Here is a 13,510-nt window from a genome sequence, read left to right on the forward strand (position 1 = left end):
TATATTTATTTATTTTTTAGTCCAGACCTGTGATTTCAATGGTAGGGAACTCCCAGTGAAGAGACTCCTTCTATCAATGCAGATCTGTCTGGTTTTTTCGTTTTGTTTTGTTTTGGCTAGGCAGTGGGGTTAAGTGACTTACCCAAGGTCACACATCTAGTAAGTGTCGAGTGTCTGAGGCTGGATTTGAATTCAGGTCCTCCTGACTCCAAGGCTGGTGCTCTATCCGCTGTGCCACCTAGCTGCCCCCAATGCAGATCTGTCAACTTAATGCCTAGTACTCTAAGAGGTCAGATGAGCTGACCAGAGGCGCTCAGCAAGTGTACATACGAAGTGGGATTTGAACATGCATGGTTCCTGATTCTGAGGCTGACCCAATCCATCATGCCTCTCCCATAATAAATACACCGTTATACAGCTAGGGTGAAGGACCATATTTTCTCTTACCTCAATGCCTTCTTTGTTTAAGGCATATTCATCGAAATTCAAAATGGCAATCTTGATTGTCCTCGGAGGGGGTAACACAGTCAGACCAATGTTAATAGCATTACTGCGCTTCGAGTCCAAAACAATGATTTCTTGTCGTTTTCCATCTGCAGCAGTTTTCTTAGTGAGAAAATAAAGGAAAATTTCAAGATTAATTCATAATCTTTGGTGCTGTGCGCCTTTCATCAAGGAACTGTTAAAAGCTAAGCCTTTCAACTTACTACTCATTTAGGGAGGAAAACAAAGGGCTCACAGCCAGGAGAGGAAAAGCCTGGCGACTGACCAGTACAAGGAGATCAAGGAGTCAGTGTGGGGAGCAGGCCAAGCATGGGTCAGGCAATGGAACTTTGCAAGTCAGACACATTACAAAATCAAATTGACTTTCCTTTAATGGAGGAGGGGGGGGTAATTGTGATAGTTGTTAAGAAAAGGGCACATTATGTATTTCCAAAGCAGTACTAGAAACAAAATTAAAACCTACAAGGGTCCCCATGATGGGTACCAAGAAAAGTGCTAGCATCTGTCTTATTTGGCTCTAGATTTTCAGAGGATTCACATTTTTGTTTGTTTGTTTCTTTTGGAGGCAATTGGGGTTAAGTGACTTGCCCGGGGTCAAGCAGCTAGTAAGTGTCTGAGGCTGGATTTGAACTCAGGTCCTCCTGACTACTATCTATCCATTGCACCATCTAGCTGCCCCCAGGGGATTCACATTTAAAAGGTATATGGCAATATTGGTGTTGAGATTTTGAGCACATGGTTTAAGAAAGCAGACTTTCAGGATGAAAGTTAGTATTTCTAAGAAATTGGGGGTATTCCTGAGTAGCTGCACTAGTGTTGAATGGAAAAGGAGAGGGAGAGTAATAGAGTAGGGGCACAAGGCAGGGAAGAGACAGAGATAGAAAGGAAGGGAAAGTGAACATAAGAGAGCAGAAGTAAGGGGGTCAGAGTGTACAACTTGATGCTTCTAACTCATCTTAATTTTGTGAGGGGGTCACTCTGGAAACAGACCTAGAAAAGCATGGCTTATATTTTTTCCTGTCTATTTTGTGCAAGTCACCTCAGGGCAGGATTTTTTTCCTGTCTAGGACAAGGTCTTGACCACTCATTGGGCTAAAGGTTGATAATGTTAAGGGAGAAGGTTAGCGGTCAGGGGAAACAAAATCTGACCATACTTCAAATCTTTCCTTAAGGGTAAAGTGCTGTCTCCAAAGCCTGAAGTCTAGATGGTTTGGCACTGGAAGAACACTCTTTGGAATGATTTCCCCATTGTGGGGAGCTGAATTTCCTTTATCCATCAGTTCTGGTATTTGAAGATCTCCCCACCTTGATTCTAAAGAGGAGTAGTCAACACTGATGCAGAAAGAGCTAAATGCTCAGGAAAGCCTAGCTTGCAATGACACTACAGTAAAATTTCCATGACAGCATCATAACATGCCAATTGGGAGGCCATGGATTAGCAAATGGAAGAAGGAAAAAAAGAGAAGCTTCCTTGGTGCCACTACCATGCACAGTTCTTGTTTCCCTTAAGTGGCATTTTTCATTCCGACTCAACAGGGCTACTTGTACATTTAAATGAAGAAGGTCAATTTTGGATTCTTTGAAATGTGCTCATGGAAGAAGAGGTCAAATTGCTTTTTCAGGAAGGAAAAGCTGAAAAGTATTCTGGTCCTTGGGAACTGTCAAGGCAACTGGGTTTTAAGGGAGGGATAGAGAAGTTTTCTCATGAAGCCTGGCTGCAAGGTTTGAAAACAGTTAAATTCCAAAAGAAATGTGGTTGTACATACTACTGAGCTGGGACAAACTTACCTTTTTTTTTTTTTGGAATTTTTTTAAATGAAAAGAAATCCCTCAATTCCCTATTGCTCATGGCATCAAGTCTTCTACTTATGACTCAATGACCTTAATCACCTGCCCCCATCCCATATCATCCTGGCACTTCAAGACCAGATCTGAGTTTCCATTTCAAAGGATCATAGAATTTAGAGCAAGAAAATAAAAAACCAAACTAAAACCAGCCAAACAAAAACTTTAGCGATCACCTAGGCAGTGAGCTGGGACCAGTTAAGATGCATGGAAGAAAAATCATGAACAGGAGAGGTGGTGCACCAGAGCAAAATGAGATGTTGATATGGCAATTAGCTGCTCTGTTCTCTGAAACTATGTGCAGTCAGTTTTTTTATATGGTGGGGTATTCATTGCAGGCTCTGCCTAAAGGCCTCTCAAGGGACCCATTTTCTCCAAAGGAAAGACATTTCCACGTCTGAACAACTGTAATCATCAAGAGATTTTTCCAAAATCTGACGCTCTGCAACTTTCAACCATTGCTGCCATTTCTGCTCTCTGGGGCAAAGAAAAACAAATCGAATCCCTCTATATGATAGCTCTTCAAATACTTGAAGACAGTCATCCTGCCCAACCTTCTTTTCACCAGACTAAATAAACGTCTCCAGCTCCTCCAAATTATCCTTGTAGGGTATGATCATAACGTCTTTTCTTATACTAGTCACAATCATCTGGATGCTCCCTAATTGATCAATGTGCTTTTAAAAAGCTGCTATTTAAAACTGAACACACATTCCAGATGTGATCTGATCAGTAAAACCTTCACTTCCCAAGTCCTAGATACCATGCCTCTCTCTTTTTTTTTCCTTTTCCGTTCAGTTGGGGTTAGGTGACTTGCCCAGAGTCACACAGCTGGTAAGTATCATGCATCTGAGACTGGATTTGAACTCACGTCCTCCTGACTCCAAGGCCAGAGTTCTATCCACTGTGCCACCTAGCTGCCCCCATGAAGTTGACTTTTTGAACCCAAGTGTAAGATTTTACAATTATCCCTTATAACTGTCATTGTCTTATATTCTATCAATTGTTGTAGCTTGCAGAGATATTGTTGTATCTTGACCCTGACAGCCATAATGGTGGAATGGCTAGAGAGCTGGCCTCCAAGTCAGAGAGATGTGGATTAAAGTTCTACCTCAGAGAGATAATGACCTTGGGTGAGTCAAGGAATTCTCTATCAGCAGGTTCTGAGGTGATTTGGTAGTTTCTTCACCAGTGAAATCACAGGTCTGGTTCAAAACACACAGACAAAAACTCCTCCAATTGATACTGCACTTTAGAATCAACAGAGTGTTTTCTTCACAATAACCTGATACAGGAGGTAATACAAATATGATCATTCTTATCTTGGAGATGAGGAAAAGAGGCTCAGGGTGTTCGTGCCTTGCTCAGTCATGCAGCTACCAAGTGGAAGAGCCAGAAGGTGTACCCACTGTGCTCTGTATCATGGTATCTCCCTTTAAATTTTTGTTTATTTGTTTTAGTAGGCAGAAACAAGAAGTCTTCAGGAAGCTAGAGATTAGTTTAGGCAGCTGGGCAGTACGGTGGCCACATGGTATCTAGAAGATCTGAGTTCAAATCCAACTTCAGATATATTTTTTACCTGGGCAAGTCACTTAACCCTTGTCTGCCGCAGTTTTCTCATCTGTAAGACAGGGATAATAACATTTCTCTCACGAGGTTGTTGTGGAGATAAAATAACAGTTGTAAAGAACTTTGCAAACCTTAAAGCACTATGTTAATGCTTGATATTAATTAACGAGGTTTTTTTTTTTTGAAAGCAAAAAGAAGCCAAAGTTTACTCAGCAAAGTAAGTGACTTTTACCTATCCCCAGCTCCTTGGTAGCAGTTATTTATTTGACTTACAGGAAGAACTAATCCTATAGAGGGCTTAATTTACAAATTCAATCCTATCAAGTGACATACTTGGCACATATAATAACAGGAATATTTTATATAGTGCACAAACAAGATAATGAATAAGGGCTAGAAATCTTTAGAGAAGCTATAAAAATAGAGTAGGTAGTGAAATTGGGAGACTTCATTCATTCCCATAGATAGTGGAGTACCTCATTGGGAAGAAATGAAGACATATGGGTTTGGATTAGACCAATTAATCATCACTTCCAAGAACAGAGAATTTTAGGGTCAACAAGGAAAGGAAACACATTGGACTTAGATCTGAGAAGTTAACAAGGACCTTCCCCTTCTGACCTCACATAGTACTTTGCTTTAAAACTCTTTGATGCACTTATTTAATATTGTGAATTACAGATATCTGTATATTTTTGTTCTTTGATCTTCTACTAGACTGAAAATTCCATGAGGATGGGGATTGTGTCATATCTAAACTTTGATCATGTTAAGCACCCAACACATGCTCTGCACATAGTAAGTGTTGAATAAACATGGTGAGTGGAATTGAACAGGAAATATTTGTGGGTGAATTACCACTAAATAGGGATTATAATGTAATTAAATTTATAAACTCCCAGTACATTATAGAGCTACTCAATTTTAGAAAATGGAACCTCGACTAATTTGGACATTGGGGTTATAGCATTTAGGGCTAGAAAGGCCCTTAAAATGCATCTAGTCCACTTCCCTCATTTTATAAATGCGGACACTTTTCTAGCAAGAAAAGAGTAGTAAAAATAGTAAATAAAACTCACGAAGTTTGGAGACTATTTAAAAAAAGACCTTATTGGAAGCCTGGGGGTGGCAGAGAGGGAGAAGGAAACATGTGCTAAGAATTAAGAGTACCAAAAGCTCAAAAATAACAAATCAAAACAATGAATAGTTAACTGGTAATTTTTAAAAAGTTTTTTTTTTTTTATAAAAAGATTCCCCAAGTGGGAAGAGAGAATTTCACAGTATGTGGCAGGTCAGATACATATTAGAAAATAGGTAAATTAAAAATGAATTTAAAGAATTGGTACCTTGCAAGGAACTTCTAAGTCCACAATAAAGGGATCTTGACATGGGAATAACAGTGGCTCATATTTGGATGGTGATTCCAAAGAATATCAAGGGGCTTCTCATCTCATTCTTATAGTGTGGAGGATGACTTGTTCTCCATAGAGATCTTGGATTTAGAAGCCATCAAGTCTAGCCTGCTTATTTTACAAATAAGAGAACCGAGGCACAGAGAGATTAAGGAACTTGTCCAGGGTTATACAGCTAGTCATTGTCTGAAGCAGGATCTAAACCCAGGTACTCCTGATTCCAAATCCAGGTCCCTATTGATTACATCAGAGGTTCTCAAAGTATGAGCTGAGGACCTCTGGGAATCACCAAAACCCTTTCAGAGCCTCTGCAAGGTCAAAGATATTTTAACTTCTAATATGGTAAATATTGATAGATATAGCCCATATTAGCCATTCTTAGGGGGGGTATTCAACAATTTCTAAGTGTGTAAGAAAGTCCTGAGACCAGAAAGGTTGAGTTTGCATTGCATAGAACCATAGGCTTGAAACACAAACAGCAGAGAGAGATTTCTTTGCAGTCTTGAATGAGAGAAATGTTAAAAACGAGCAAGGTCATCTTTGTTCTTTATAGGTTGGAGGTACTAGATTAAACAATGGCAAAAGCAGAGGATTCTAACAAATTAGACGCATCCAAATCATAGAAACTGCACAAGCTTGGGGCTAAATCTTAACGTTTTTGAGTTTTCTGTCATGAAGGATAATCAGGACTTCCCACAAAATACTCTGTAGTGCCAATGGCAAACATCAATGGGTTTTCGAGGCCTGGGGTCTTTCAAGATTCAGCTTGAGTATCACCTTCTGCATGAAAAAGTAAAATGTAGGATACTTTCAGTGATACAGTGAAAAGAGTATTGGATTGAAGCCCAGCTCTGCAGTTTACTGTCATAATCTAGGCAAGTCTCATTATCTACCTGAGACTCAATTCCCTTACCTGTAAAATAGGGATAGTACTTAATCTTCACTAGGTAGTTATGAGGAAAGTACTCTGCAAGCCTTAACATGCTAGGTAAATGTGAGTTATCAGTGCATTTAGTTTTCCTTTCACTTCGTGCACCAGGGTTCTGGGCAGGTTAAAAAAAAATTTCTCCTGTGCCCAAGAGGTGAAATTCTGAGATGGGGGGTTATCATTGTGATAATGGGAAGCAAGGTGGGAGTGACTGGGAGTGGGATAGAAGGGAAGAAACCAACCACCTCTCCAAAAAGTAATATTCCTTTCATTTCAAAGTTTCCACTCTCACTTCTTCTCTTTTTAAACCCCGTTTCTTATACTTCTGTGCCCCATTTTCCACTCTGGGCACCTTGGTTTCTTCTATCACTCTATTTCTGTCACTGAAGAGATTGAGGTAGTAGCACAGATCCCATTTTTAAGATTCCTCCCACGTCTGCAGGTCAGGTAGCTATTCCTAGGTGAAGGATGGTGCCTGGTAGAAGCAGCACAGGTATTGTGGGGAGGCTGACTTCAGGTGCGGACAGATCGGGGAAGCAGAATTTATCTGTGGAGATGGACTGGACCAGAGTACTTCCCCTGGGGCTGGGCATGGGCACTTTGGCTTCTTGAGCAGGTAAACATGTTCTGGCCCCTTACTAAAGAACATGGGAGATCAGCGGCTCTTGGTTGATCCTCATGTGCCTCTGTGATTGAAGAGGGTGTGTGCCAAAGAAGTGGTGCCTGAGCCAAGAGGCTACCTTGGCAGAGGCTTGATGGCATCCCCCCTCACTTCTTATAGCCCAAGGAACAGATGACTCTTCTTCGTATACTGATCAATGCTCTTTGACATAGCCACCAGTCATGAGGACCCTTGAGGACTAACCAGGAGCTGTTGGTCGAGTGTGTCCTTTAGCAAGAGGCCAAAGTATGTATCCTAAGCCAAAGCATGGATGCCTAGCTCCACTGGGAGGGGGAAGGTCCAGTGCACCCCCTCCCACCTACTCTACCCCACTCATATAAATGTTGTATTTAAATAATAGTGCTATAATCAACTATTTTATTCTATATCTATAAACTATAAAATGTCACAGTTAGGGTTAAAGGAAATAAAAAGTTCTTAGGACTAAGTTTGTGCCCTCTTAAGCTTTTAAATATTTATTCATTAATCTTTTTCATACCTATGGTAAGAGGGATTTTTACCTAAGACTCTGGCTTCCTTCAAGTCCTACTAAAATCTCACTTTCTACAGCAAGCTTTTCTCAATCTCCCTTAAATCTATTAATTTTGGGGCAGCTAGGTGGTGCAGTGGGTAGAGCACCAGCCCTGGAGTCAGGGGGACCTGAGTTCAAATCCGGCCTCAGACACATAACACTTACTAGCTGTGTGACTCTGGGCAAGTCACTTAACCCCAACTGCCTCACCAAAAAAACCCAAAAGAAAATCTATTAATTTTGTTGATTACTTTCAATTTATCCTGTTCATAGCTTGTTTGTACATTTTCTTGCTGTTCAGTTGTTTTTCAGTTGTTGTCCAACTCTTCGTGACCCTATTTGGGGTTTTCTTGGCAAAGGCACTGGAGTGGTTTGCCATTTCCCTTCTCCAGTTCATTTTACCAATGAGGAAACTGAGGCAACTGCTAGTAAGTGTCTGAAGCTAGATTTGAACTCATGAAGATGAGTGTTCTTGACTCCAGGCCCAGTACTTTATCCCACTGTGTCTCCTAGATGGCACAACATTTGTACATAGGAATTTACGTGTCTCCCCTACTAGACTTTGAGCTGCTTCAGATCTGGTACTTTCTTTTGCCTCTCTTTGTATCCCCAACATTTAATAAATGCTTATTGACTAAGTGGTCTATCTTAGGTCCTTTTATAACTTTTGACATCTTCTAGTCCAGCTTGTCCTTAGCTGCCACTCGGGATTACAGGAATGAATAAGTTATCTTGAGTCTATCTAGCCACACAGAGTGTACTGACTGGTCTGCCAGGTGGTGCATTGGATAGAGTTCCAGGTTTAGATCCAGGAAGCCCTGAGTTCAAATATGACCTCAGACACTTACTAGCTGTGTGATCCTGGGCAAGTCATTTAACCTATTTGCCTTGCAAAATCAGCCAGAGAAGGAAATGGCAAATTACTCCAGAGAAACCCCAGATGGGGTCACAGAGAACAGGATGTGACTGAACAATAATAACTAAAATGATGATTGCACCTGCTATCTGGAGAGCTAAGCATCTACAGCTTCCTCATTCAAGTGTTTTTTAATTTCTTTTCAAGAGGACCATTGTCCTTATTAGAAAAATGAATAATTTCTCTATCTTAACTAAACAGTTTCTTAAAGGAGTCAGTTTCTTCTTTTTACAAATAAATGGATATTTATGTATTATTATTTATTCTTTCTTACTCTGACAACCAAAATTAAGCAACTCCTAATATAAGCCCTGAAATCACCCAGGATATATCAAAATCACTGTCATTTTCTAGCCCTAACCCCTTTCTTTGGTCCAAGCCTGTGATTTCATTGATATTGTGTGGTCTGTGATTTCCTAGTGTAATGAATTCTGGGCGAGGAAACTCCTACTAATGTAGGCTGGCAAATGTTCTGCAACCTAGTCTAGAGAGTTGCCTAAGGCAATGTGCTGTTAGTCCTGGGTCACACAGCCAGTGTGTGTGTGTAGAGACTTGCATCCAGACCTTTTTCCTACCTCTCCCACAGCCCACATGAAAGGTCCAAAAGAGAAAAACTGTCAGAAACCAGCCAACGGAGAAAAAATTTTAATCTGTTTTTCTGGCTGCTCTTGTCTCTTGTAGAACCAATTCATGGCTGGTTTGGCTATGAGCTGGGAATTAGATAGTCTACTTTAAGAAGGCAGTGGTTTCCTTTCCCTTCAATAGGTATGTAAATTGCTAGGGGGTGGGAGGAAGGAGTGTGAGAAAAGGAAATTTACTTGCCATCCACTGGGACTTGGATTTACCTTGCACTTTAGCACAAGGTGTTCCTTGGGAGCTGAATCTGCGTTTCCTTTGTCCTCTACCTTTTGCTTCTCCCTGTCTCTCTCTTCCAACTTCATAAGTCTTAGATCTTACCCATTTAAATCCCACACAAGGAAACACAGAGTTGAGCCAGAAAACCTGGGTTCAAAATCCAGTTTTGCCACTTAATAGAGACAGAACTGTGAGCAAGTCCTTTGAGCATTTGAGTCCTTGAAACCTTATGGTTAAGTGACTTGTTCAGGATTGAGGGGCCAGCATATATCAAAGAAAGCACCTGAAATTTAGGCACCCTGACTGTGAAGCTCCATCATCCTGTCTCTCATAATTAATTCTATATAACATAATAGGATCAGAAGAGTGACTGATCTGTGATTTCCCCTGGCATGAAAGGAAGGAGAGATAAAGTCACTTGCTCTGGGTCCCACGGCCAGTTATGTGTCAGGTATAACTTGAATCCAGGCCTCCTGTTCTCTATCCACTTTTATACCACACTGCTTCTATATAGCATAATAATGTAGAGGAATAACAGGATGTAAAGACAAGTTTTATTCAAAACTTTAAATATGGCAATATTATATAAAATAATGTTTGAAATCTACTTTTCTTTATAATTAACACAAATGCTAGTTTCCCAGGTAATGGTGAGAATAACTTGCTGTTTTTATTTTTTAAGGGACAAGAGATAACATGCACACTCCATTGGGTATGGAAATCTATCTTACCCTTCAGGAAAATAGGAAAGAAGGGGATGAGAGAGCAGGGGGATGATAGAAGGGAGGGCAGATTGGGGGAGGGGGTAATCAGAAGCAAACACTTTTGAGAAGGGACAGGGTCAAAGGAGAAAACAGAATAAACAGGGGGTGGGATAGGATGAAAGGAAATATCGTTAGTTTTTCACAGCATGACAATTATGGAAGTGTTTTGCATGACTACACATGTACAATCTGTAACAAGTTGCTTACCTTCTCAATGAGGATGGGTGGGGAGGGAGGAAGGGAGAGAATTTAGAACCCAAAGTTTTAAAAACAGATATTAAAAATTGTTTTTACATGCAACTGGGAAATCAGATATACAGGCAACAGTGTATAGAAATCTAGCCTGCCCTACAGGAAAATAGAAGGGGAAGGGGATAAGAGAGGGAGGGGAGTAGAAGGGAAGGCAGATTGGGGGAAGGGATATCCAGAATGTATGCTGTCTTGGGGTGGAGGGAGGGGAGAAATGGGGAGAAAATTTTGAACTCAAAAGTCTTGTGGAAGTGAATGTTGAAAACTAAAAATAAACTAATTAAAAAAAGAGATAAGAGAAAATCTATAAAACACTGTTGGAATAAAATTCCTCTGTACATCCAGTTATTCTCAATATTTAAGGGCTTCTGCCACCCAAAGTTCATGTTAAATTACTTATCAGGTGATTTCTACTTGTCACATAACTGAGTCTTAGGATCTAACTGTAACATTATCAGCACTAGCCAGCCCTCAGCCCAGACCCAGTGACACACAGTTTCTTCTCATCTGGACCTTGGCTGCTTCCACTTGACATCTGTCTCCTCCGGGACATGGAACAGCTGAGGAGTATCAATTAGACTCAGAATTCTAAACTATGCTTTAGACCAGCAATAGAGATGCAAAATAATGAAACCCAGTATATGTTTATATCTTTCTGCAGAGAAAAAAAAAGTTCCAAAGAATGTTAGAGGGGGGAGGAGCCTCAGAGGTTTTCTACTTGAGGATTCTCATTTTACAAATGGGGAAACTGAGGTTTAGAAGTGAAGTGACTTGCTCAAGGCCCTAGAGGATTACCCAAGTCTCCTGATCCCTCACCCCCTCAGCCCTAGATTCCTTCCATCACACTGGCTTGTTTTAAAGGAAGCTTACATTCTTGCTCTCTCTTTTTTCTGTGGCTCTCTGTCTCTGTCTTTTTGTCTCTGTCTCTCCCCCATCTAATATCTAAATTGACAAGACAAGAAACAATATATAGATCCATGTTCCACAACCCATTCAGACAAAAAACTACCAGGGAATCTTTGTTTTCTTATCAGTTCTATTGAGTCATCATCATAATCTTTAATCTGGCAAATTGTCTTCCTTTTTGACTTGGGTGGGAAACAGGTGGGGAGGGGGAGATTGCTTTGATGATTATAATCATATCCCTATCAATCTCTCTTGGTGTAAGTTTTTTGTCCTAAACTACAAATGACTCCCCTGTCTTATACACTGCCACGTGAAGTCTATTTCATTTTATTTTTGTACACTCTATTGTATTTAATAAAAAACTCCTTGTGAGCCAGAATTAGGAAGTGTTTTATGGAAATCACGGTTAAGGATTAGAAACAGAAGTAAAATTGGTCACATCTGTATCAAGTAACACAAGCCAAAAAATGGAGTCAAACCTTTAGGATAACCTTGGTTTTTTTTTTTCATTTTAATGCATATTAACTTAAAAATAAATGTCATTTAATTTTAATTTCATCTTTCTTTTCCATGTTCTTAATTAGCACCTACCCACCTTGGCTACACCAAAAAGTAGTGAGCTGTGTTTTTATTTCTAGTTGTGGAACACCTTAGAATGAGTTTCAGTAAACTTCTAATTGTTACCTCAGTCTTATATTTCTACTCCAGAGCTGAGATATGGAATATGATCTTAGATCAGAGGCATTGAGTCATAGTGTTAGAAGGGATCTCAGAATTCACATAGCCAACCCCCTGCCTAAAGGATGAACCTGCACTACACCGATGAGCTCGTCTTTATTGGAAATATAACTTTAACCTAGCAACTTTTTAAGAAACATTAAGTACTGATAACACTTTTCCTGACCCATCGTACTAAAAGTCATGTCCTAATGAGTCCAAGAATGCAGAGTATTTACATGGGCCACATACTGGGGGTTTCCTGGGGAAGTCATTTAGTCATGCTTCTTCCTTTTAAAAAACAAATGAAGTTTTATGTTTCCTCCTTGCCAAATGGTTACTTCTCTGTCCTCTTCCCAACCCTCTGCCAAAGTTAGCTTCTTCCCAGGAACATCCATTGGTGATTAGTAATCCTTGTTTTCACTAGCTAAACCATTTTCTCCCCCAGAGTCCAGAGGGACTTAATGCCCTTAATAAAAGGATTTGTTATGCAAAACTTGGACTCAGTCAAAAGGTTGCACCCAAGGACCTAGGAGGCTACATATGGCCTCGAGGCTGCATTTTCCCCACCCCTGTGGCTTGGACCAATGGGAATCTAATGAAGCACAGTCATATAAATTGGCACAACAGAAAAACACCATCTAGATGACACCCATGCCGATTAAGTTAGTGGGTTAATGGGGCCAAAGTTTTCAGCTTGATCTCAGGAATAATCAGTTCATTTTTAACAGCCAAAAATATTTTCTATAGCTACAAATGTATTCTTATTCCTAGTCATTATCTTTTAAATAGAGGCACTTAGAATTGGGTGAAAAAGTTGGGGTGCTTTGTCACTGTTCCTAGACAAACTCGAATCACCACAACATTGACAATGGGTCACCGGTATCATCTTTACATAAACTACTTGATGTACATAACAAAAATTGTGTCTTTAGCTATCTGAATGTGCAGGGCTGCCTCTCTGATAGGGATTTTTCTTCATTGTCTCCCAGAAACCTCCACCAAATTCCTCCTCTGATACTTTATGTATGGAAGTGACAACAGAACCTCAAAAACTAGACCAGCAGAAGGAAAACTTTGACAGGTTTTGCCATACCAGAAAGGCTTCAAAGATAGCCCCAGTGAGAGAGTAAGTCTGCTGTCCAAGGTAAGTATGGAGGGACTCATCACTAGTTAGTCGGCATAAAGCTGATGAATTCTTTGGTCACGCAACCATCCTGCCAATGTGGCTCCCTAGACAAGATATAGATAGCATTTCTGCTGAAGGAGACTCTCTTTTGTGAAAATCTAATTATATTTCATTTTCACATGGAGTTCTTCATTGATGTGGAACAAAAGTAGGTAATGTACAATGGGTCAGTTGGGTTTTCACTTTAACTGTGTGTGTGTGTGTGTTTGTGCATACATGCATGTGTGCGTGTGTGATAGGAGGAGGCAAAGAGGGGAGGTGGCATTTGATAAAAGAAAAACTTGTGAACCGACTAAAGCCAATCACAAGCCTTTCTATATCACACAGTGAGGTGGATTTGAAATGAGTTGTAGGAAGTCATAGCTCATTCTATGCCCATGTTCTCTGTACTATAAGAGCCTTAACTCTGAGAACAGATTTACTTTCAAATACAGCATATTTCCCACACTGGTTGACTGGGCAG

General features: G+C 40.2%; 1 protein-coding gene across 7 annotated transcripts in view; it reads right to left on the reverse strand.

The window, feature by feature from the left end:
- The window catches only part of FHOD3 (formin homology 2 domain containing 3), a 717,939-nt gene that overhangs the window by 68,026 nt on the left and 636,403 nt on the right, over positions 1 to 13,510 (reverse strand). For all 7 annotated transcript variants that reach the window (XM_020985701.2, XM_020985700.2, XM_020985699.2 and 4 more), the window contains one exon: positions 448 to 606. In XM_020985701.2, coding sequence (XP_020841360.1) covers positions 448 to 606 — 159 coding nt within the window. The remainder of the gene's footprint in view (positions 1 to 447; positions 607 to 13,510) is intronic.

The sequence above is a fragment of the Phascolarctos cinereus genome, unplaced genomic scaffold (assembly GCF_003287225.1).
Source record: "Phascolarctos cinereus isolate Bilbo 61053 unplaced genomic scaffold, phaCin_HiC Scaffold_4;HRSCAF=312, whole genome shotgun sequence".
NCBI classification, from domain to species: domain Eukaryota; kingdom Metazoa; phylum Chordata; class Mammalia; order Diprotodontia; family Phascolarctidae; genus Phascolarctos; species Phascolarctos cinereus.